The sequence below is a fragment of the Furipterus horrens genome, unplaced genomic scaffold, assembly GCF_987537825.1.
Source record: "Furipterus horrens unplaced genomic scaffold, mFurHor1.1.pri manual_scaffold_9, whole genome shotgun sequence".
In the NCBI taxonomy this organism is placed as follows: Eukaryota; Metazoa; Chordata; class Mammalia; order Chiroptera; family Furipteridae; genus Furipterus; species Furipterus horrens.
The window spans coordinates 103026238-103051583 of record NW_028327179.1 but is presented as its reverse complement, the minus strand read 5'-3'; the positions used below and the strand labels follow the sequence as shown (position 1 = coordinate 103051583).

At 52.8% G+C, this 25346-nt stretch overlaps 1 protein-coding gene and 1 long non-coding RNA gene across 2 annotated transcripts in view; one reads left to right on the top strand and one right to left on the bottom strand.

Annotated features, from left to right (window-relative positions):
* PTPRN2 (protein tyrosine phosphatase receptor type N2) overlaps positions 1–25346 on the top strand; it is a 367694-nt gene that overhangs the window by 34268 nt on the left and 308080 nt on the right. Inside the window, exon 2 of the mRNA XM_090287741.1 lies at positions 14864–14914. Within this exon, the coding sequence (XP_090143867.1) occupies positions 14864–14914 (51 nt within the window). The remainder of the gene's footprint in view (positions 1–14863; positions 14915–25346) is intronic.
* Positions 8304–9276, bottom strand: LOC150002403 (uncharacterized). Its single transcript, XR_016512985.1, has 2 exons — positions 8893–9276; positions 8304–8619 (listed from the first exon to the last, which is right to left on the bottom strand). It is a non-coding gene; the product is annotated as an uncharacterized LOC150002403 (long non-coding RNA).

Genomic DNA, 25346 nt, shown 5'->3' with positions numbered 1-25346 from the left:
GAGTGGCCGTGTGGTGGGATTGAGGCTGCTGTTTTAGGATTGCTTTCATGTAATACAAATTTCTTAACATTTTTCCTCCAAAGATGATATTTTAATGGCTCATCAGTTTTCTTCTTTCCTGATGCTGTGCACTTCTTGGTCAGGAAAGTTTATTTTTATCTGCTGCTTTCCAGGAGGTAGGTTGTGAAATGTTGGCTCCCGCTTCCCCACAGCCGACCCCGCTTTGCTGGAGTCAGTGCCAGCGGCTGCCCTCGTTCCTCTGGGAGCGTTGGGGGTGGGGGACAGGGCCGCAGGCCTTCCCATTGCCTGGGAGCAGCCACCCGTGCCCTGGGCTCGGTGACTTTCGTCTGCCCGCTTTATCCTGGAGTGCTTGCAGCCTTCAGCGTGAGCTGGACGGGTAAGAGAGACACGTGAGTTGACTGGAGTGATGGCTGGAAGAACACTTGCTGGAGCATTGCTGAGAGGCGCGTGATAGGACCGGAGGGGTGGGGTGCGGCTTGGCAGCCGTAACCCCCGGTACGCAGTGTGGAAAGAGCCTCCGATTCGCTGTGCGGTGTGGCCCCCTGAGAGGTGATGTCCCGACCCTGTGCATCTCTATGACCCGTTTGTGAATCCCATGCTCCTGTCGGCCCCTTCTGGGTGTTTCCGCTGTGTTTCTGCTGACATAGTCGGTGTGTGCCTGGGAGCTACACTCACATTGGCACAAGCAAATTTATGTCACACATTCTTATGCAAAATACAAACAATTTTCTGCATGGAGAAGGGATTCTGCAGCCCCAAATCATCACCCAGGCGGGGCAGCTGGGCTGGCCAAGCAGTGCCAGGGATGAGGGGCTTCTTCTGATGCCCCTGCCCCTTCCCACTTGAAAGCCAAGGAGCCCCAAGGTATGACATGACTTTTACCCTCAGGATGTTCCTGGATCCAGTGAGGGCCCCAGGTGCCGTTTGGCCAACGATGCCGTTCTCTGTGGCAGTTTTGGGACCGGGACCAGTGGCATAAATGCAGTTCCGTCCAAATTGCCCCAGGGGGATGATGTCACAGAGCCCAAGTTCTGTGTCATCAGCTCTGACCTTTGCCCCTGGCCTTGGAGGACAGCTGGCAGGCTGGGGGCCAACTGCCTCCATGTGCCACAGCTCCCTTCTCCTGGGCCTGTGCCATCCCAGCAATTCGGAGTTGTTTTTGGTGACTGATGGTTTTGAGAATTGCTGGTCAGTATTTTGTAATGTGTTCTTCCATTTGGATTTGTTGTTTTCCTCATGATTACATGGAGTTACGAGTTTTGGGGAGATGACCACAGAGGGAAAGGCCGTTCTTGCCACATCATATCAGATGCATACCCTCTCAACGTGACTCATCTTCGCTGAAGCGACCTTGCTCTCCTGGCTCCGGTGTGTTTGCCAGGTCCCTCTACTGCAGAGTCACTCTCCCCGCCCCCTTTCCACACTGTAGCCTTTGGAGGGAAGTCACTGTGCACAGTCCAGATCGAGGAGGGGGGTAGTTACGCTTCATCACCTTGGGCGGGAAAGTCCACGTACATTATTTGAAATTCTTCCACACAGGAGCTTTGTCTCTTTTCTTCATTTATTTATTCAATAATTTCTTGTATATTTTGGATTATAATCCAATACTATATATATTTTCTGTTCAAAAATTCCAGCTTTGGCCCTTAGGAGCTCTTCTAGTTGGTTGTCTCTGAGTCTTTCCAACAATGGGGGCTTTTTCTCTTTCTTCTTTTTTTTTTTTTTTTTTTTTTTTTTGTAGGACTTCCTTACTTTCTGACACTGAAAGATGCTCTGTGCTTATTGTGTGTTTCTTGCCCCAGACTTAGAACTAGCCATTTCTCCAAGAGCTAGTTCCTTTGATTTGAGAACGGTACTAGAAACCAAGATCTGAGCTCCAGGTGTGCTCATCACTGTGAGGTGTCATTGCTTCTAGGTCCCAGGTGTCAGAGCAAGGAGACACAGGTGTGCATGCTCGCACGTGACTGTGCACATCACAGTGTTTCTGCCTGCAACCACCTGCCTCTGCACCCACTCTCACGCCAGCTCCAGCTCCACACGCGCCGTCCTGGTCTCCTCCCATTGCGTCTGTAACCTCCTGCCGCAATGGGAATCTGCCCCCGCTGCTGCCCATCTGTGTGCTTCCTGGCTCCCTTAAGGCCTCATGTGTAGCCGGGTCAGAGTTCTTCTTTGCAGCTTCTTGGGAACGGCTGTACAACTGGAGCGCAGGGCTTATATGCAGCTTCCGTTGCCTCTAGTGCTACAGGCCTCTGCATTTCCAGTTACTTGAGTTGGCCTCTCCCCCACATATAACCCAGGTGTGGGCTCCCGTCACAGTCTCCGTTCGTTCCTGGGCTCCTGGCCTCCCTGTTGATTTCTCCAAGAGGGAGAAGCAACCTAGGCTTCCTCAGAGAAATGCCCCTGAGCACCAAAGTAAAATAACTTGACTAGTATGTTCTTGAAACTTTTGGAACTGAAGGCCCTGAGATAGCACTTGTAGGTTATCGCCACTTAACTTAAGATTTGCAAGTGCTCTTTCCTTAGTGCTTCTGGGGAATGGACTTCCTGTTTTAGTTGTGTTGGTGTTTTGTTTCTGTTTCTAATGCGATGCCTGGGAAAGGCCTTGAATAAGTGCTGGCTGAGGAGAACTGCAGTGTAAGATGCAGCTCAACGCCCACAGCACTGCTAGGCACAGAGCAGAGAGAAGCGTGCCCCACTCCTGTCTCCCGTGCTGACCTGCAGACAAGTCTGCTCGTGTGTCACCTTCAGTTCTCCACGCGTGTGGCTGCCCCGGGCCGCAGGCCAACCTGCCAACCCCAGGCAAAGGGCAGGGCTTCCCACGTTCTCACACACGCTGCCCACGTGGCAGGCTCTGCCTGCTGGATACTTGCTGGCGTTTTGCCTCTTCCTGTAGTGTGTTGTCAGCAGAACCTGTAATATAGGTGTGGATGAGGCCGTGGAGACTAGAAAGAAAGAAAGGAAATTTGGAGAGCTCATTTCCACTCGGACGTACTGTGCTGGGCGTGCTTTCTGCGCCTGCCCCGAACTCTGGGTCCGCTTTACCTTGACCCTTTAACCTTGGCAAAGAGAAAGGAAATTGGCCTGAACGGCACCATGGGATTGACCCCACGAGGCCCCTGCACCTCCCGTGGGGCGGCGAGTGTGCCTGGGGACACTTAGAATATGCGCGTTGATGACGGTCCTGCTTCCTTCTCTGGAGAAGGAGTCCACTGGGCCTGCCCCCGCCGGCAGCGAACAGCTTCCATGAGAGAGCTATGAGCAAGGAAAGAAGGCCCTGGGGGCATTGCTGTGGTCTCTCACCAGGGACATGGCTAACCAGCCCTGGCCGTGGCCCCGGACAGGACATGTGCTCTCCTGGCCATCTGCTCGGCTCTGTCTCCTCCCTGCTCCCTCCCCTCACCTGTGCCCTTAGAGGCTTCGTCCTCACCCAGCTCCAGTGCGTACTCCCAATATCCAGCCCCTCATCCCATCTCTTCCGGAGCTCATGCTTGCTTCCCATGGTGCTTAGTGTTGCCTTCTGAACGTCCCTGCAGCCCCTCAACACCCACTGCATGGGGCGTCTGCCTTCTGTCCTCTGTTGAGACGATGCAAGTCAGACCCATGAGGGGGCACAGGCAGCGGCTGGGTCATTGGGTGGCGACCTGGCTGCCTGGGTGATGCAGTGTCTCACTGGGACCACGACGCTTTGTGCACATCTGCAGGTGAAGTCGTGAGGCTCATAGGTCGGGAGGCTCCGAGGCCACCAGGGCACCCTCTTCTCCCCAGCTTCTCCCCCTCAGCTCTCCTCTCTGCCCTCCCTGTCCCTCGTCTCACTGCCAGCTCCCAGACAGCATCCTCTATGCCAGGCCGTTCAAACTGAATGTGCTTTCATTTCTTAGCTTGGGACTTTTCCTCTTAATTAGTATTGTTTTTCTAACTCCAGGAGACTGCGCGGAGCCCCTTGTAGAAAACAGGATGACTCGGACGTCACTGAATGTCTACTGCACGTAATTAGACATCATACTTCTAGAGAAAGGTCAGCTGGCAAACTGGTCGGCAGAGATAATTCTGCGTGGTGCGTAAACGCAAAGCTTTTAACCCATCTTGGTGTTTCAGGATGAGTGTAAAATCTCATTAAAGATCCAAAATTGTGGCCTTGTCCAAGGCTTCATCCTGCCAGCAGTGCCAGGAGGGCTTATTGCATTTTATTTATTTATATCTTTCTTGGTGGTTTAGACTTGTACCCAGTGATGCAGGAAAAGGAAGGCATGGTGTCCCTGCGTGACAGGAGGAAAGACTCTCCCATGTGTTTCAGGTTAGGTCTCAGCCTCCGCGACGGCCTTGGACTCTCCCAGTGGCCGTTGATGGCTGGAGGGGCGGCGTTTAATCCTCTGTCCAATCAAGAAGCTGAGCTTGCAAGGACCATGCACTTCATGGTGGTGAGAGGCAATTTGGGAACATGTTCAGAAAGTCTAAAAATCTGAACATCAACACACAATACAGTATATAGATGCTGTGTTATAGCATTGTATGTAATTTTATTAACCAGTATCACCCCAATGAACTCAATAAAAAAAGAAAAACATCTGAAGGTCTTTTCACAGGAATTTATCCTAAGAGGAGACAAACCAGAGATAGCCCCAAGGACTTACAATCAAGATTTCTGATTACAGCATTATTATTATTATTTATTGATTTGAGAGAAAGAAAGGGAGGGAGAGAAAGAGAGAGAAACTATGGCATTATTTTTATTTTTAAACATCTTTAAAGATTATTTATTTTTTTTATTCTTAGAGAAAGAGGGAGGTTGGGAGGAAGACAGAGAGAAACATCAATGTGCGAGATTGCCTCTCACATGCCCCTAACGGGGGACCTGGTCTGAAAGCCAGGCGTGTGCCCTGACTGAAAACTGAACCAGTGATCTTTTGGTTTGCAGGATGATACCCAACCCACTGACCTGCACCAGCTGGGCTGGCTACAGCATTATTTTTAATGGGGAAAGTTGGAAAAATGTAAAGTGACTTCAGGAGGGGGTTGATTTAGTAGATTCTGGGCATGTGAAAATTAATTATTATGCAGTGATTAAAATTAATGATGATGAGAAATATTAAGGACAGGGAATTGTTTACAAACTATTATCAATAAAAAGTGCAAGTTTTAAAAGTATATGTATGGTGTGATTTCAATTACTCTAAAAATGCAAAGAAAAATGACTGAAAACCAAGATATTGATAGGGATGTTATCTCTGGATGATGAGGTAACTGTTATTTTTCTTCCTTGTGATTTTCTGCATTTTATTAATTTTCCAGGCTTTTAAATATGAAAGATACCCAGTAAACAAGTGGAGACAGAAGATGTAGTTTGTTTAGTCACATGATTAATATCTAGAACCTTCTACCCCCGAGCAAGCATCCTTTCCAATACACCAGGGAGAATTTTTGGTGTTTAGTGCTATTATTTCTAAATTTTCTCATCACTATGGCACCCAGCTCACTCAGCCTAAGAGATATGCAAGGAAGGGATGCTTCTGTTTTGGGAAAGGCCGGCCTGGCGGGAGAGAGGAGCAGCTCTGTCCCTGCCCACCCTCCTGTCCTGCTTCCTCAGCACTGCCAAGCCTGGGGCTCCACTGCCCTGGAGGGAGGTCCTCCAGACGCAGACTCCTACGGAAGGACCTGTCTATTAAGTCTGCACAGGACGCATGGCTGGGAGAGGCAGCGAGAAGCTGGAATTACACGAGGAGGACCAGGAAGGTTTAGGCTGGGCAGCGAGCAGATATAAATGAGACCTTCGTGGGATGACTGAGTCTCCCAGATAGTGAGACTGCATGGAGCTGTGTGCTGTTGGCTGGGCTGTGACAGAGGGCAGGAGAGGACCTGAGAGCCACTTAAATAAACCAGGAGAGATTAAAAAGGAAAGAGTTCCTTCAAGGAGGAAGTAGTGATGGTTTCCCTGTGTGGTCTGGCTAAGTGGGCTGCTGTTTACATAGGCACGCACAGAAATGTCACAGTTAAAAAAAAGGTGAAAATAGCAAAAAATCAGATTAAACAAATGGTAAAATTCTCATAACAGGAAGGACTCCCAGAATCCTTAGCACCTAATATACATTTGACCTCCTCAGACAGGACATCAAGGTTCCAAATGCACTTGGCACAGGGCATCCACCACCCTGGCTCCTGCTGGACACACTTGGGGAAGCTGCCCAGCCAGTGTCTGGGGAACAGGGACCCAGGAGCACCGGCATGATGGGGTTTTTTTAGAAATGCAGAGTCTCGGGCCTCCCCCCACATCTGCCAAGTCAGAAACTCTGAAGTGGGCCTGGCCATCATGTTTTAACAGCCCTCTGGGTGCTTAAGACCGAGAGCCACCAGGCAGGGTCACATCTGTAGGTCACACTGATCCTTTCTGTGATTCCCAGGCCTGGCTGCTGCCTCCCAGTGAGGCTCCAGGGAATGAAGGGCCATGTGTCAGTGGTGTGGCAGAGATCATCTGTGAGACCCTTCCTTTGGGGAGGGCCTGGCAGTACTGAGGGTCCTGAGAAGTCCTGTGTGGGGGCCGGGTGGGGGGGGGGCTGTTAAAAATCAGCTCATGTTTTCCAACTGTATTTGACCCCAACCCTTTCTGAAAAAATACTTATTAACATACCATGGACCCATGTCCTATGGAACCTCATTGCCAGGTGGACATTGCTGATTCCCGATGTGACTTTCACTATGATGCGGTTTTAAATAGTTTCTTCTCTTTGTTGCGTCACTTAATTGTATCCACAGGGGTCTTACTTAGACTGAGCACAATGTGTTTGAAATGTAACAAGTAAAAGAGAAGGATTAAAGCAATTGTTTCAAAATCACCCCAGACTCTTCTTCAAATCTAGCCTCATCCTCTGACACAGTTCTTACGGTGACATGGCCAGTTGTCTCTAGCACTTTAAATATCAGTACTAAAGGGAAATGTAGTAACAATTGTATCTCATTAGTTCTCTCTGTTGCACTGAAGACAACCTGCCACGCGTGTTAATATTTGTGGATAAGTGCTTGCAGATAGCAAACAGAACATTCTTCCTTATCTCAGCATTTAAAAACAAAAGCAGAAAAGTATCAAAATAAATCATTTGATATAGTGTAAGAATTCTAAACATCAATCCACAGGAGCAGTTTTGCTTTTTAAGCTTGATTAAATTACACTGTATATTTAAATATGCATCTAGCCTTAAAATGGAAACTAATATACTTATATAAATTAGTTGACACGATTTTTCCTACATTGTTAATTTGAAGTAATTTGAGCAAGGCATGTCACTTGTTATTTGGGATGAGAAAGAATGCGGATCCAAGAACAAGAATGGTAAAGAGTTTGTAAGATTTACTTTATGACAATTTTTAATAATTTGCTGATCCAGGTGTTTACATTAACATGGTTTCCATGAGCTACGCCCTTGCTTCGCGCTGGAAATGAAAAACCTTGTCTTTGCCCCAGGCCTCGACACCCGCACGCACATTTTATCAGGACCTCAGTCGATGCACGGCCACACCGAAGGCTGCGAAGCGCTGCGTCCCGGGTGTGCCGATGGCAGGACAGTGCGAGTCTCCTAAGGAAGGCCCTGAGGGGGCGTGAGGGCTGTCAGAGGGGTCTGCGCATCAAAACGGTGGGGACGCTGTAACTACTTCCCCGCCCCGCCCCGCCGACTCCTGGGGCCCACGGGTCTCGCATCGCTGCAGGCGGCGCAGGGGTTCACAGAGGGCCGGGCGCGCAATCCCGACCCCACGCCCCTCCCGGCGGCCTGCTTCTCACCGGCTTCCTCCCCTTCAGTTTTGCCTTTGACGCGTCCTTCCTGGGAGTGCCGAGGCGTAAGGAGCGCGGGCTGGTGGGGCCGGGTTCCCAGAGGCTCCGCGGCTTTCTCCTCCTCCTGCGGAGTGGCTGTTTTTGCCCTTAGAATCTGACATTTAAGGCGTCTCATAGATTATTTTTTTCCAGAGATTTTCTTTAACTTCGTATCTATGGAAACAGGCTTAGAAATGCATTCGTAATCCAAAAGAATAATTCAGAAAATAACCTTCTTTTGAAGATACTGTTCTATTTCAGGAAATTGAGCACAAAAAATCAAAGAGCCGGTTAAAATGCCACCCCGAAGGCACCTGGTTCAGGCCCACAACACTGGCAAAGCAGGAATGTCCCCAAACTAACTCGTGTGCCTTCAACGCAAAACACAAAATTCTGGTAGGTATCCAGAATCTGGAACAATTTCTTAAGGGAGTCAAAATAAATATATGCAATTAGAGCTTGAAATCAAGGAAGCTGCTCGTCATAAGGCTTTAGTTTGTCTTTATTTTAGAAACACATTGCAGAACTTGACGGTTGGTGGGTCCACCTCTCGGGTCCTCTCCCAGGGTGGTGTGGGGTTCTGTGAGCGTGAGATGCTGGCTCTGGGGGTGGGTGGGTCACTGGCTGTGGTGTTTTCATTCCCCACTGAACACAGATGTCACTGCAAATGTCCCACGACGGGGACAGAGCCCACTGTGCAAGGACAGGGGGAGAGGGGCCTTGGGCGGGCCTGGCGTTATCACCTGGTGATTTGAGCGGCACTGGCCTGTCTGTGTTCAGGGTCTTCAGCCACGTCAGTGCTAGGAATGAAGAAAGGCGCAGGGGCGCTGAGCCAGAGCCACCCTGCCGCACAGAGCGCAGTGACAGCCTTCGCCCAAGGCTGTGCGCCGGGCGGGGTGATACAAGCGCGGTGCGCCCCCCGGCCTCGCTGTGTTTGGGCTCAGATCCCAGCTCCTTCCTCTGAGGCTCAGTATCCACGAACGGGGACCTGGCCTCCGGCCTGGACTGGACAGTCCAGAATCGTCTAGGCAGCCCCCTCTTCACCCCTCCCCGGCTTCACTGCCCACACCCACCTGTCTCCATCCACGGCCCCTGTGTGAGTCCCTTCTTTGCCTTGGCTTCTGCTCAGTCCTCACTGTGCCCAGGGTCTGAGGCAGCGACGCTCCTCCCAGGGACAGCACTCGGCTCATAGTAGCTGCCCGAGTGAGGCATCGGACCTGGAGGGAGTGGGCTGCGTCCAGATGGCCTTCCGGGGGTGTGGTCAGCCCGGGGCAGCCCAGGACACAGACTGCCTGTCTTCTGGCCTGAGGAAGGAGCTGGCGCACCGCCCAGCCTGTGGTCTCTGAGCCCGGACGGCGCTGGGGCGGGCCCACGCGGTCCCTGCCACGTCCTGAGCTGCTTGATGACATGTCAGAAAGAGGAGGGCCCTTCAGAAAGAGGTTCCTCTGGGATAGGGGGCCGGTGTGCGTGGCTTTGTTGTTCCTGTGGCCAGTGTCCGCCCGGAACCAGCACAATCGTGTTTTCTCTGTCCAGGCAACTTTCAAGAGCAGACTTTGTAACCCATGCAGAATAAAACAGAAAGAAAATAACAGCCTGTTTTTCTTCCAAACGGCTTCAGTTCTAGTGTTTGAGGGTGAGAGGTGCTGGGCTGGGGATTTTGTGGGCCAGCTGCTGTCCCCGAGTCATGCCACAGCGTGTCGGGAACATGACTGCCGAGGCAGCAGGGGTAGAGGGGCAGCGTGTCCCCAGCGGAGCCCATTAATAGCCAGGACAGAGGAGGGACAGGAACGCAGGTCCAGGGGCTGACGTCACCCAGGCTGCGGCGGTGGCTGCAGGGTCTCGGCCACTCAATTAGAATTCCCTCTCGCACCTGGAGGAGGATTTGCTCCCATCTCAGCCCCGCCCAGTCCCCTCTGTGGGTGGAGAAGTGTGACGGGCACACAGCCGAGGGTGAGCTCCTGCCGGCCTGTCACCCTGCGGAGGCAGTGATGACTCACGGGTGGACAGGACACCTGGGACGGCGCCCTCCAGCCGGGGCAGGTCCACGGTGGGGGGGGAGCAAGCAGCCCCACTTCCTCCACTCTCTCCCTGCCCTGCTCCCTTTTCCTTTTGTCTTTGAAGTTGCAGTCACAGCGTTAGTCTGAGATCTTGGCTAACAGAAATGGGGTGTTCTCACCCACAGCACAGGTTGCCCCAGAGAAGGGGGTGTGAGCCCCTGTTTTGGGGTTGCTCCCTCCTGCTCCTATGAAACCGCGGCCTACAGAGGCTCTTTCCTCTTTCACTCTCTTTTCAGCAAGCGAAGGGGCTTCTGCATATGGAAATAGTTTTGCCTCTGCCTGGACGCCCTGCCGTGATTCGGGGCCTTTTTGCTTCTGAGCTGATAGAAACATTCAGGACCCCCACAGTGGGTGGGGACTTGAAGTGGCGCAGGTCCCTGCTCCCAGCGCGGCCGTGTGAAGAGCACCAATAATGTGACACGTGCTGGGCTCTGTGCTTTGCCGACGCCGCGCACCGACCACGAGCCCCTCTGTCTCCTCGCTCAGATATTAAAAATGAAGGCGACTCTTCAAAGTAGTGTCTCTTCAAATCTTGCACCTCCCGTCCCTTTGCTAATGCAGCTCCTGGAAAAGAACATCATTTAACGTAATTCAGGCTTTGTGGCCTTGAGTGTTTCCACCAGGGAGAGAGAGGCAGGGCTTTGGTGAGGGTCACCATGTTCATGGGCTCCGGCCCTGAAACCAGATGCCGGGCACTGTCACCGGGGTCAGGTTCAGTGACAGACTATGCTCTGAACTGAGCCTCAGAATGGTTATCTATCTGTTCGTCCATTAATTCATGTATTCGCTTTCTGGTCAGCTGCGTGGTTGGGATCTCTATCATTATCCCTGCCATCCTGGCAGTTTTTTGCTTCCTGGGCGGGGCTGTCACACCTCCTGTGCTATAGGGGGCGGAGCCCTGTGCACTCGTCACTACGGGGCCACCCTTCTCACCATGCTGTGGCGTTTTCTGTGGGGGTGGGGGTCCAAGATGGATTCCTGCCATTCTCTCTCCTCTGAGAGACTGGGAGCCTCCTCCCGTGTCCCCACCCCCTTTGGGCCTCACCTTCCGAGGCAATGGGGGTCTGTCTTCCCGGCGCTGGAATAGCAAGCTGACGGGTTTGGTCTGCAGCCAGGGGTGCTCCCCAGGCGCTTCTCGCCTCCCCCTAAATACGGGCATCTGTGCTTGCTGCCATCCCGCCGCCATCACCGCAGCTGCCGCCAGCACAGCCTGACCTCTCCGCCCCGGCTTCGCCCCTCCTACCCATCTGGACGAGCACCACTTCTTTGTAACTTCATACGTTGGGCTTCCATGTAGCTTTATTTTCTGGAACTTCTGGTTATTTCTGGTTTTGTGGTAGTTCTATTCCTTCTTAGTTGTGGAGGGAGACAGAGCGTGTCAGTCCAGGCCTCCATCTTGGCCGGAAGTCCAAGCTTCTGTAGGTAGCAGATTGTGGCTAAGATTCGAACCTCTGTCTGTGGTCCGCTTCCAGGGTCCAGTGTTTAGTATTTTTAAGCTATGGAGTCTGTTACATTCTCTGCACAGGAGCTGGGTACTGTTGTGGTGTAAACACCTTATCGGAGGCGGCGTGTGGAGGTGAGTGTATTTCCTGAGACCCGCTCTGCATTCACACGACTCGGGCATGCGGGGGCCTCCTGGGGTGTGTGCAGTGCCTGAGGAGGAGGTTCCCCACGTGCTTGACCCAGTGAACAGGACGAGGGCGTGCGGCGGGCGGCTCGCAGGTTTTGAAGAAGACACTCACCTGCTTCCTGACGGCAGCAGGGGATGGCCTGGGCCCTGGGTCCAGCTGTCCAGGTGACAGTATCTCTGACGTCTCCCAGTGCCAGGTGTTATCCTGGGTCACGCTGTCAGATGTCAGCTTATACCTGCTGGGCTTTACAGGCCTCTGTGAAATTGGCTTCCCACCCAGTTCAGAATTAGGTGGGAGCCAGGCCAGGCACCCAGATTCCATCTGCAGTTGGAGGGGAGCGTGCGTTCTCCCATCGTGGCAGTGATGACCCCCAGGATTCACCCGCTGGTCTCTCGGGCCACGCCTCTGACCTCTCGGGGGAGGGAAAACTGTGGGCTCTGGGTCTGCCCAGCGCCATGCCCCTAGACCTCCACCCACTCCGGGAAGGGCACCAGGTCACCAGGCTCAGGCCCAGGACAGGGAACAGTGCCTCCCTGTGCACCTGAAGGGTGCTCTGCTCCGGAGGGGAGCCTCAGGTGATGAGGGTGGATGAGGATCGGCAAGTGTCTCCTAGGTGATACCTGGGGTCCGATGCCCCTTCTCTAAGGAACGGGAGAGAGTGAGCCAGGAGAATGTTCTTGCTGAGGTCTGGACTCCTCCCTTTTGAGGGTGTGGGGATCATGGAAGGTACTCTTGGTTTCTAAGAATCTTCCAGTTGCTTCGTAGAAGATTCAGAATCACTGCTCTTGTTCACATGGCCCATCTGAGACAGAAACTGTTGGACATTTTACTGAGAGGATTCATTTTATGTGGATCTTTTTCTTGTATTATTCCATGGGAACCTCTCTGTGTTGTCAGTGTGAGCTTGCAAACACCCTGAGGTGGGGGGCAGGGAGTTCCCTCAGTCCCTTCATCCATCTGGCAAGCAGAGCAGACCAGGAGGGTAATTGTCTCCTGGGTGGTCCCTTGGGTTTCAGGCCACCCTGACCTCTGCAGGGGACACCCTGGGAGAGGGAGGGGCCAGAGGCGGGTCGACGGCAGGTGTGGGCCTGCAGTTTCCAGCCAGCTGGGGTGGCAGGGGCCTGCTCACACTGACCGTTTCCACCACAACATACCGCACCCTCTCTGAGTGCCGCCTGGGCGGGGGTGGGGGGAGGCGGTGTGGGAAGTGGAGCCGCCTGGCTGCTCACAGGGGAGCTGGGTCCACTTTGACGTCAAAGAGGATAAGAAAGAGGCACCAAGACGGTGACAAGATGCTGCTCAGTATTTTGTGGAAATGAGGGGGAAGCAGCATTAGAATTAAAAAGGTTCAGTGCGTGTGCCTGCGTATGTCTGAGTGTGCACACGTGTTCTGAAGCTGGTCTGCAGGGAGGGGGAGGGAGGGGCCCGCTTGGAGAACAAAGTGAGTCTGTGTCTGAGCCCAGGACAGAGCCGAGTGTCTAAGTGTCTTTCTTTCTCGCCATGATTTATTGTCATCATTACTATTAGTAGGCGGCTGATATTTAAAATGAAATATGGCCTTTCCTAATTTTAGAGCAAACAACAACACAGATTAGCAGCAATTAGCATGTTGCGGCGCTCGGGGAAATGTGCACACCTGCAGCTCCGTGACGAATGGGAACACCGTGGTGGGGTCTTTCTGAAGCAGCTTCTCGCTGGTTCCAGATCCGGAGTACTGATAAGAGGCTGTTGTTCCAAGGCTGGGATTTAAGAGTTAATTGCAATGCAAATCTCATTCCGGTCATGCGCTGGTTGTCACCCTCACGGAAGCAGGAGCAGGACCGGAAGTGGGAAGCAAATAAAGGCTTTTCTTGCTGCCTTTTCTCCAGCCTGTCTCTGCTGTTTCCACGTCACAAACAGAATTCTAAATGGGAGCGAGTCTCGGCCAAGCCGTGGGGCTGCCCCTGTCCCTGTGTCCTGCTTCCTGCCAGGGTCTTCTGCGGCACCGAAACCACCCTGGGCTAATCAGGGGCACTGGGAGGGCAAGCCGGGAGCCTGGGAGAGGCAGCTGGAGCCCTGCGCTCCTCCAGGGAGATCTCTGGGGGCTCCCTCTGGGTGTGCACGATGCAGTCTCCTGGGTGGCTCAAGCAGAGTCTGCGAGGTCACTAACGTGGCCTGACTCTTCCGTCCCCAATGCTGAGACCAGACAAGCAAATGACTTTCTCAGGGTGACTGCTTTGGGGGGGACCAGACTAGAGTCAGCCCCCGACTGTGCAGCCCTCCTTGTCAGCTGTGGGCTCTTTTCTCCATCACCCCATGGGGCTTGGCTCAGGGCTCTGGTCCTCCAGTGAGAAGTAACTGTGTGGAGGGAGGAGGGGGGCAGAGCTGGGAAACGGGGGACTGAGTGCTCAGCTGGGTATGCAGGTGAAGGAGGCCAAGATGTGCTGAAGCCAGACTGAAAAAGGAAGTGCTGGTCTCCATGCGATAACGGTGTTTCAGGGAAACGGGACCTTTGCTTCGAGTTGCGGGGGATCCCATGGGTCTTTTCAGTTGAGTCTTACTGGATGAGCAGGAGTTTGTCAGCTGGAGGGACAGGAATGGAGACAGTGCTTTGGCAGGAGCATGTTCTTTGTGTTGCCAAAAGGCATGGTGAGCACAGCAAACATTGGGGCCCTCACGGGGGCTGGGTGTTGACGTGGTGTCCGGCCCAGGGCGGCCCCTCCTCTGAGTGGGTGCCCTCCCTGCCGTTTCACCCTTGCTGGCCTGGCTAGCGCTCCTGAGGATGGATTTGCTCTGTCCTTTCTCTGCGTTGAAGATGCACCAGAACTCAGGGCAGAATGGCTGCCTTCTCTGATGGATCCCGGCACCCCCCGCGGAGGTCAGCGTGTTTGCCGCCGCACTCCCTTCTGTCTGTCCTTATGGCAAACGGTGACCTCCCTCTGCCTCCTCTTTCTGTTCTTGGAGCAAAGGCAGGCTGCCGTCCACATCAGGTGTGTGTGTAGTGGGTGGTGGGCACAGAAGGCCTGCGGTGGTGCTGATGGAGCCCCGCGGGTCTGGCCCCCCGGCAGCTCTGCCAAGGAGAGGTCTGCAGCGATGACCCCCTCATGCCCCAGCTGCTCACCTGAAGGTCCCCGTGGGCAGACGCCGGAAGGGGCAGGGTGTGTGTGAATGTCCTCCTAATGGAGAAGTCGGTCTTCTCACCAACTCAAGCCAGGGGTGTGGTCTGGCTCCCAAATGTCCCGGCATCACCTCAGAAAAGCCAAGCGCAGAGGCCTGTTGCTTTGGTGCGCAGGAGCTGGCCGATGTCACAGCCTCCGCAGACGAGGTACTCATCTTTGCAGCTCTGACTCGGATCTGTTTTCTGTTTTTCCTCCCAGGATGCTTATTGGAAGATGGCCTTTGCGGACCGTCTGAGACCTGTGTCAACGGTGAGTGTGTGGTCCTGGCCGATGCATGGCCGTGGGGCTGGATTTACCTCATCCTGCCAGTCCAGGCAACGCCCAGGACAGGGTCCCGTGTGGAGCGGAGGCTCGGGGTCAGGTTCATTTTATCTGATGCTCCTGCAGAGCTGAAAGGGGAGGAAGTAGAACGTACTCTTTCTGTGCACAAACGTGCATCTGTGCTGGGGTCTGTAACCAGTGTTTTAGGGCCACTCACGAGAGCTCCCTGAAGAGAGGGGGCAGGTCCTGGAGCCTTGACGGTGGCTGTGTGGGATCCGCCCGCCGTCCACAGCCCTCCCTTGGCTCCAAGCCTCCCTACCTCTGACCACGTCACACTCCACTCGCCGGGGCTCTGCCAGTAGGCAGGCTTGTCATCCTGCTGGCTGCTTTCCTTTCTTCATAGTCCAGGAGGAAATGTTTGGTGCTTCGTGTTTTCAGGTGGGGCGCAAGCCCCCAAGGCAGGACCTAAGACACCGGAGCAGGGAGTCCTCCCAGCACCTGGGCTCAGGGCGGGGTGGTCCAAATGCTTCCTGCCCTGTGAGTCTCAGAAAGGATGGGTGTGCTCAGAAGGACTGCCTCTCAGAAGAGGAAGAAAACCTAGTGTCTTAGACAACATGGGGCAACATGCATTGGACAGCGGCCCTCTGGAAGCTGAGGGAGGGGCTTAGGCCGGGACACCAAGCCAGCGAATCTGGCCAGGGTGGCATTTCCTAAAGTCCGACTGGTCTGCACTTGGGACCCGGGTAGCACTGGGAAGACCAGCGTGGGGCAGGGGCTCTCTTCTTGCTCACTGCCCACCTCTGCCCTGTCAGGGAGAGCAGACTTTGTCACTGCCTGGACTTTGGCCATGGTGTCTTTGACTTGGCACAAGGGCTCCTCAGCCCCATCCTGGTTCCTGGTGCAGATGTGGCTGCTTGTGGATACAGCTGATTTTCAGGGGACACTGGGCCCCTGGGACCCTCCCATCGAGCCCTGCGAGGCCCTCCCTGAGGTGAGGCACCGTCTGAGGCATGAAGGGCAAGGACTGGGCACTCCGAGGAGCTCACAGTGCGGATGGTCCTGGGTCCGCGGCTGCTGGCTTCAGAGCTGTGCCCTGGGGAGAACTGCTGATGGCTGTGGACGGTCTGTTTTTTCTTTTGGGGGGACCTCTGTGCAGACTGCGGTGAGTAGTGATCACAGAACACGGTTGGTGGTCACCTCGGTGCTGCCCACCCACCCGCCCACGGACCACGTTCTCGCAGTTGGACGGCCACTCGCTCCCACACCACTTGGGCTCCTGCGTTTAACCTTCTGAAGCTTTTATTTGGAGACATCTTTAAAATAATTTTGTATTAAAAGAATAGCTCATCTGCCCTCAGTGGAGTTTGATTATGAAAGAAACGTGTGTGTGTGTGTGTGTGTGTGTGTGTGTGTGTTTAACTTGATGGCAGACGCAGGCCGCTCAGCAGGGTAAAGGCTGTAGCTCTGTCCCCTCCCTGCCGTCCTGGACAGAAAGCAGGCCCGGGTGTCATGACCTCTCTGGGAGCTTTTCCTCCCCTGCCCTCCCTGCGCCTCTATGACATAGAGTTACACTGATGTTATGTAAGGTAATAGCTTTGAATTCTTTGGTGAAGGAAAGCAATTTAAATGTAAATATAAATACACAGGCCATGATTTATGGAGACAGGCAATGTTTGTTTATTCTAATACAGTTGAGGGCTGGCTGGGACATAGGGAAGCAGGCTTCGTCCAAGCCCGAGGAGTCAGTGATGTGTGAGCTGATGGCAGTGATAAAAACCGTGAGGCCTGGATTTGTGGTTGCCACTGGCAACAGCATGACTCAGCCCGGCAGCGGGTGGGGTAGGAGGTGTGGCTGGGCAAAGGCATGGAGTCCAGAACGTTCTGTGGTCAGACACAGGGTTTCCCCCCCCCTCTCTCTCCCTTTGCTGTCTTTACTTTTCTCGGGATATAGGCAGAAATACATAATTCTGTTAACCTTGTATATGTTTTCAAAAGCCCAACAGACCTTGCTCATGACAATTAAAATGCAAATGGTTGCCTGGGATAAGGTACTGTTATGTTTCAGTATCTGCAGGGGATTGGTTCTGGGACCCCATGGACACCACAGCCCTAAGGTGTTCAAACCCCTAATATAAGTGGGGCAGACATGCAGTCGGCTCTCTGCATCCCCGGGTTCCCAGCATCCCAACCGCGGGTGGAGAATACTGTTTCCCATCCCTAGTTGGCTGAACCCTGAGATGCCAAAGCCAAGGTTACCGAGGGCCAACTGAATATTGAAAAAAAATTCAAGACTACTTGAACCCACGCGGCTCAAACCGTGTTGTTGATGGACCAACTATACTTTCTGAAGAAGGTCAAAAGATAAACATACTGTATCCCAAACGGAAACAGAAAACAAGTGTGGAGAGCATGTGGAGAAATCAGGACCCTCGTGCTCTGTGGGTGGGAACGTAAATCGGTGCAGCTTCTGAGGAAAGCAGTGTGACAGTTCCTCAAAAAATTAACCATGGCGTTACCCTTACGACCCAGCAGTCCGAGTCTGTGCCTAAGAGGATGGAAGGCAGGGGCTGAGAGATTTGCACGCTGGTGTTCACAGCAGCTGCAACCGGGCAGCAGCCCAGGTGTTCACAGCAAGTGACGGATAAGCACATGTAGTCTGTGTGTGCCGTGCACTGCTGATTGTTCAGGCTCAGAAGGAGGGACGTCCTGACACAGGCTGCCCCATGGATGGCCTTTGAAGACGTCATGCTCAGTGAAATAAGCTGGTCACAAAAGGACAAATACTGTGTGACTTCATTTTGTGGGGTCCCAGGAGTACTCAGTCCTCATTTATTGTGCTTCCCAGACACTGTGTTTTCATTGACCTTGAGGGGAGACCCCCCCATCAGCAAAAGATTTGTGACTCACTGAAGGCTCAGGTGATGTCAGCAATTTTTAGCAATAACGTATTTTTAACTAAGCTGTGCACATTTTTAAAAAAGATTTTATTTATTTACATTTTAGAGAGGGGGGGAAGGGAGAGAGAAAGAGAGGTAGAGAAACATCAATGCGTGAGGGAGAAATCTCAATCAGTTGCCTCTCGCGTGCCCCCAGTTGGGGACCCAGCTCACAACCCAGGCCTGTGCCCTGACCGGGAATTGAACCGGCGGGCCTTCAGTCTGCAGGCCGGCGCTCAATCTGCTGAGCCACACCAGCCAGGGCAAGGCATACACATTTTAAAGCGCAATGTTATTTCACACTTAAGAGATTGCAGTATAGTGTAAACGTAACTTTTATATGCACTGGGAAACCACAAAATCTGTGTGACTTGCTTTATTGCGATATTTGCTTTATGATGGTGGCCTAGACCAGACCCACAGTCCTCTGAGAGAAGTGCACCTGCAGTCAGATTCACAGAGGCAGAGAGTAGATGCTGGGGATTTGGGAGGGCTGTTCTGCGTGGACAGAGTTCCAATGGGGAAGGTGGAGAGCTCTGGGGACGGTGGTGGCGGCGGCCGCACGGCAGTGTGAACAAGCTCAGTGCCACTGACCCATCCACCGGGGCATGGTTAGGGGGCACATTTTATGTTATGTGTGTTTTCCCACAATTAACAAAGATAAACAAGCTGGAGAAACCATTACCAACAAGGGTTTCTATTCTTAATTACAAAGGGCTGCTACACAGTATAAGAAAAAGGGAGAAGAATCCAACAGGAAGATGGGTAGAGATGTGAATGGTAATTTACAGGTGAGGAAATGAGAAGGCCCACATATTATATGAAAATGTATTTACCCTCAGTAAGGGGAATGTAACTTTAAACCATACCGTAGATCATCAAAAGTGAGAAGCTGAAGGGCCCCTAGTGCTGGTGGGAGCCCGGGGCAGTGGGCACTGATGGACTTTGCTGGTAAGAATGTGAGGTTGGAAACAGTTGTTAGGAATGTAACCTGGTGATATCTATTAAATGAAGAACATGCGGATGGTTAGATTTATTTTTAGAATTCACATGTATGAAGCCAAGTGGCCCAAAACTGTAGCAACGCCTGTAAGTACATCGAAACACAAACGGTGTCATAATCTGTGGTGTGGAGTAACACGCAGCTACTTAAAATGAGTTAAGTGTCTGTTACCCAACCAGAAACATGTGCATATGTGGTAAGCGCTGGGATTGACAATGACTGGTTTCTGAGAAAACCAACACGTGTGTGTGCATTTCCCCTCCTGTACAGCCAGGGAGGGGGGTACGGAAGGCACCGCTGGTATCTCTGGGCAGTTTGGAGAGGGTCCATGGGGGGCATTGTTACCTTATGTTTAAATGTCTTGGCATTGCTTTCTGTATTTAAAGCAGTCCTGTGCGACTTCGCAATAAAACTAGTCTAATGAAGACATTTCAGAGTCTGCCAAGCTGATTCTGACAGGCAGGTCTGTGAATGCCTGTCGCCTCGGGCCCTGACCGGTGGGGGCCAGAACTCCAGCCAAGCCCCTGGCCCCCATGCAGGGGGCAGCCCAGGGAGCCCTGAGACTCCTGTTCTAGCTGCAGAGGGAGGCTTTAGGGTGGAAATGTTTGGGCACCTGAGGTGGTGGGCAGGTGGGCAGATGGAATCCAGAAGGTGATCTGTGGGATGGGGTTAGAACTGGGCACGTAACTGGGCACAAAACATCTCAGGAAGTCCAGTGAGGAACAATCCCGGGCACCAAAAGGGAAGTGGGTGCACTGGGGCTCGAGGAGGGGATGGCAGGCTGTCCTTCAGGACGGCTGCTCCAGCTCCAGGAAACGGCGCGCAGCAGTGGGTCAGGCGCCTCACTGGGCCCAGCTGGGTTTAGACGGGCGCTGAGGTCACATCTGGGGGAGGCAGGCCCGGGGTCAGGTCTTAGGCCACATCTGCTGCCTCTTTCCTGGGTTGGCCCTTCAGGGGGGACCGCAGACATGGCTGCTGGTCCTCCCTCTCTCCTTTCTTCCCCCTCCCTTCTTCCTTCTTCTCCTTTCTAAAGCGTTCTTGAGGTCTCTAAATGAAGCAAACCAAATTAATATTCTTATTGGAAGTTCTCAGAACATTTTTTTTGTTTGTTTTTTTATGTTTGCATTTAGTGATCACAAGCTGGGTCTGTCAAAGGGGTGGTTGTGACCTGCTGGGGTGCCCAGCATGCCGTGGCAAATTTGATAAGCAGAGCTATTCCGTGTTATTGCATTGGAGAAAACAGAATAATAAGAAGCTTTAATTTGACAAGTGGGAGACTATGGAAAAGTACAGTTGGTTTGGAAAGGAGATTAGGCAGCAGCAGTAGAGTCTGCACCTTAAGAGTCACGAGCACTTGGGGAGCCCGTAACAGGGGCGAGGTGCTGAGGCCCCGGTTGGCGAGGAGACTGGGCTGCACTGGTTTGTGGGGGGCGGGGGGAGGTCGGGGGTTCGGGATGCTGCCTTCTTTGGGAAGATGAACTCAGAGTTCAGGACCCTCCAGCTCTTAGGGCCGATTTTGGGGAGCTTAACAGTGGGTTTCCATGGAATGGCTTTAAATAATCAGTTTTACAATAACCGTTTTCACCGCTTTTAGGGAGAATGATGCTCCTGCTTTGGCCGCTGCTGCTGTGGTAAAAAGCAGCACTGGACTTATTTACCAGCAGTAGCGACCTGACCGGGCTTCTAGACTCCGAGGAGGCAGTCTGGTCACAGTTCTGTTTGATAAGTCACAAGTTCACGGCATTATCCATCCCGGGTGAAGATGTGAAGGAATGCGGTCTTTACAGATCGTTTTATTAGCGGGATGCAGAGGCCGAGTCTGTGGTTTTGACCTTCACTTTTTGGGGCCACTCCCGAAGCGGCTTCAGGGAGCCGAGACGCAGTGTCTGGGTCCACCGTTGGCAGGAGGCTTCGGGTGAGGCTCTCGGGGAGAGTCTCAGTGTTGCGTCCTCATTCCGCCGTGCTGTCCCTCAGGGACGCACGTGCTCAGGGGAGGCCCGGCTCCCCTGCCGTGTCCTCAGCCACTCGGGCCTTGCCCCTCCCCGGACAGTGTCCTCGGTTCCCGCCGGAGCAGGTGCTGGGAGCTGCTGTGGCCCGCTGTGGCCAGCCCCCAGGGAACGAGGCTGAGCGCGGGGGATTCTACGCAAGGGGAAACGGGGTAGGCCTGTCACATTTTACTTTGAAAATGAGTTTTACAATAACGTATGGACACACTCTCATTAAAAGCAAATGGTTGGAGAGGCATAGGATAATAAGCGATGCATATCCTTCCTATCCCTCAGCTCCACCAAGTCCCACCCCCACCGGAGGTCACAGCTGGCAGCAGCTGCTCCGTGCCCGGCACACCGTTTGTCTCGTCCTGCAACGCAAGGCAGGCAGGCAGGCGTTTCCTCGGGACACTCGATTCATGAGGAAGGCCCGGCCAGCAGCTCACTAAGTAGCCTCACCTCCTTGGTATTGTCCCTGGTGATGAATTACCGAGACACCTGTGTCACCTGAGGCAGCTCTGTGGACAGTGGGCACCTTGCCACAGACCAAAGCCCAGGGGTCGGGATTCTGTCACTTGACGTGACCAGGAGGCCCATTGCTCTCCACATTCCAGTAACTCAAACCAAAGAGGGGATGGAATTAATTCCTGAGTTAAGTGGCGTGAAGCAAAGTTAATTTGGCATTTCAACAGGAAAAGAAATGCAGCTGTGAGCCTCCCCATTGGTGACTTGAGATGAGCTACAATGCACTCAGGTCCTTTTGTGCACACACGCCCGCGCCACACGCACGCACCTGCCCAAAGAGAGCGCTGGGAGCAGGCGCACCGGCGCCGCGGTCCGATCGCGCTGCACTTCCCTCAGCGTCCAGGAGGGGGCGGCCTCACAGGAGACGCGGCCCCCGGGGGCAGGTGCCCTGGCGCCCAGCCGGGCCGCTCGCAAGGCGCACAGCGCGCTCTCAGCGTCTCCGGGCCCAGCGTTTTCTCGGAGGCACAGGCTGCGTCTTCCTGCGTCTGGGCTGCCCTTGTCGAGAAGGGAAGAGGCCGAGGACCGTGCTTTTGCGTCTTTCGGGCGTAGGACACGCTGGCGCCCTGCGCCCCTCCGGCGTCGCTGATGCGCCCCTGACTTGGCCCTCTCCCGCGTGGCTCTGGGACTAACCAGTGCTGGAGAGACAGGGTGAGGGCGTTGTTGTCCTGCGTGAACAGCGGGAAGAGCAAAGGTCCCGACGGGCCGTCAGTGCGGGCAGGCGTTGCCCTTCTGCTCTGGGTGGCTGCGTCCTCGGCCCCCAGACGCGGCCCTCACCAAGGCGGGGCTGCACTCCGTTGCCTGGCTCGGTTCCAGCGCAGAAACGACGGCGCTTTCCGACATGTCAGACCCCGTTACTACGGAGGCAGGAAACCCCCTTCCCCTGCAGGTTTCTTTCTCGCCTGCTGAGCGGCCTGAGAGGATGCTCTTTGGCAGCTCTGATGGCTGGAGTAGGGTTTGGCTGCTCTTCCGTGTTTCAGGGAACAGAAAGGCACTCACGCGAGTCCAAGACCCCGCGGGGGGTGGGCGGGGCGGGGCCAGCGGTCGGTCTCACGGATCTGTTGCGTGGTCATCGACTTCGTCTTTAATCTGATTGGCTTGGGCTGAACTTTGGACTTAAACCGCTGAGTCCTCTGTCTCCTGCTGGCCCAGTTGGGTCAGGTCGGGGGTCTTGAGTTGCTTGTGCCCGGTATTCCCCGGGCTGGCGGGCTCTTCCCTGTCACAAACGAAGGTGTATGACACTTCACATCTGCTTCTCTGCTCTTCAAAAGAATCACAAACAGAACAACTAGCCCCAAACTTTAACCTTCTTTTTGGTCTGTTCACTGTGGATTAATGTTTTCATTTTAATCTGAAAGCCTGATATCATTGATTCATCTGGCAGATGTGTCGGACCATGTGTGTGGGCATGTGTATGCATGGGTGTGCACATGGTATGATGCATGAGGACCTCCATACACATGCTGTGGTCATGGACTCTGCTACATACATATTGGTTTGGAAGTCAGGGAACTGGGGGCCAGTCTGGGCTCTGCCACCGGCCACTTTCTTGAGCTTCTGTTCAAGTCACTTCTCCATGGAAGGTGTCAGGTTTCCCACCTGGGAAGCTAGGCGTGTGGTGGCCACATCAGTGGATACCACCCATTGGGAATATCTGGAAGCTCTCAAACAATCCTGGTGCCCAGGCACTGCCTGTCTGAGTCAAATCAGAATCTCGGGATGTGGGTTGGGGAGCCAGGCATCAGCTCGGTTTCTTGTTCGTCTTTTCTTCTTCTTTTTAAGCTCCTTGAAGTGACTCTAATGTGCACTCATTGCTGAGAACCACTGGACTGATGATCTCCCGTAACCTTCCCACCCTAAAACTTCCATGGCATCTGCCCTAAAATGCCAGCTGTGCTCTGTGCAATGAAGCCAAAGGTGTGGAGGGGGTTCAGGCTCCTTGTTATTACTTCTGTGGCATGTTAGCAAGAACATCATTAGCATAAATGATATTTCTCTGTGGAGATGCAAATCAATGCAAATGACTAATTTGGCATTTAAGAAGTTGCAGATTGAAATGCAGAACTGCCTTAGGTAAACAACCCCAGTCTCCTCTAGTGACAGCATTCTGTTTCGTTATTGAGGCCATTAGCCCAAGACACGTGAAGGCTGTGAAAGTGCCACAAATTACTGCTGCTACCTGCATGGTATCCAATTTATGGGTGAGTGCGTGTGCTTTATTTTACAAAATTCTGCTTGTGTCCTAGACTGGCTACTGTAAGGTTTTTTGTTTGTTTGTTTGTTTTGGAGAAACAAGATGGGGTGACAGAACGCCCCCCCAAAACAGGCAGACAGTAGAGACTGAAGTTGAAGTGGAGCAGGTATTGCGGTCAGCAGATGTTGACACTGAAAGAATGGTGATTAATATGTTTAAACAATAGTTGGTATGTGAAGGGTTTCTGAGAAGTACAATCCACAGGAAAGAACCACGTGGAAATTCTGTCCTGAAAAGTGCATGAACTGAATTTCAGAACGCAGGGTTTAATGGCAGATCAGACGTAGTGGAAATTGGGGGTAGTGAGTGTGAAGTAGGTCAGAAGGCCATCTCCCAAGAGAAAAAAGAATGGAAAATATATGGAGAGGGTATCCCCTTACACGTGGGCATGGTAAAGAGATGGCATACTGTGAATGAAGTCCACAAGGGAGGGGAGAGAACGGGCAGAAGCAGTACTGAAGAGTTTCCAGAATGTATGAAAGCAAATCAAACAAACTCAGGAAGCACCATGGATCCCAAGGAGATCACACATACACCTGGGACTTGGGAGCAGTGTAGTGAAATTGTGGAAAATACAAACTTAGGGAAGCCTGAAAGGGGTCGGAGGAAAGCCTGAGCCGGTGTGCGAGAGGCTGCGTTGCTCCCTCATTTCTCCACCCACGCACAGACCCTCAGCTGAGCGGCTGTGCGTCATGGGCGAGGTGCTGACGTCTGCGGGCAGTCGGATGGGGATGGAATAACAGAGGCGCTGTCCTGACACCAGGGACCTCCCTGCTGCTCCACTGTTCTCGCCAACACGTGAGCCAGCCCACGGGCTGCACAGGAGGAGGCGAGGCGCGGGGAGCCGGCTTGCTCACAGTGAGAAGCAGCACCTGATTGTTGCTTTAAACCCGTGGACTTTGGAGCTGGTGCCTCGCGCAGTTGGCAGATAACTTGGGCAGAGGTAGGGGCAGCTAGAAGAGGACGGAATTTTACCTGTTAAGAACTGAAAGAAAATAACTGCCAACGTAACAAGCTATACCCAGAGCAAGTATCTTTCCAAAAGGAAACGGAAACACTGACTTTTTCAGGTCATCCAAAAATTGAGAGAATTTATTGCTAGCTGCCCTGAATGAACAAATACTACAGGGAGTTCTTCAGGAAGAACATCTGTGACCGTCCATGGCAACAGTGGAGACCCATGAAGAGAGAGGAAAAGGAAGTACAGGGGCAGGTCCGGGCTTTCCAGGACAGACACGAGGGAAGCAGAATAACTGAAAAGACAGTGTTTCTGGTAGGAGGGTTTAATACTGTAAAAATATCTATTCCCTCTGAGTGAACCTTTATGTTTAAACAATTACAATAAAAAAATTCTTTAAACAAATTTTAAATAGATTTTAGGGGTGGGGAAGGAAAAGAGACTGAGAAACATTTATTTGTTCCTCTTATTAATTCATTTATTGGTTGATTCTTGTATGTGCTCCGATCGGGAATCAAACCTGCAACCTTGGCATATCAGAATGATGGTCTAACCAACTGAGCTACCGGCCAGGCAAACATTTTTTAAATTAAGCAAACTAGCTTTAAAGTCTATGTTGAGAACTGCATACAAAGCTAAACAGGAAAGTTAGGAACTGGAGCAATTGTGTATGGGGTGTGGACTGACCATTTCAGGCTATGGTGCTTTATGGTTATAGAACATTTAAACCCCCAAGTGGTTGTGATCATGAATAGATAG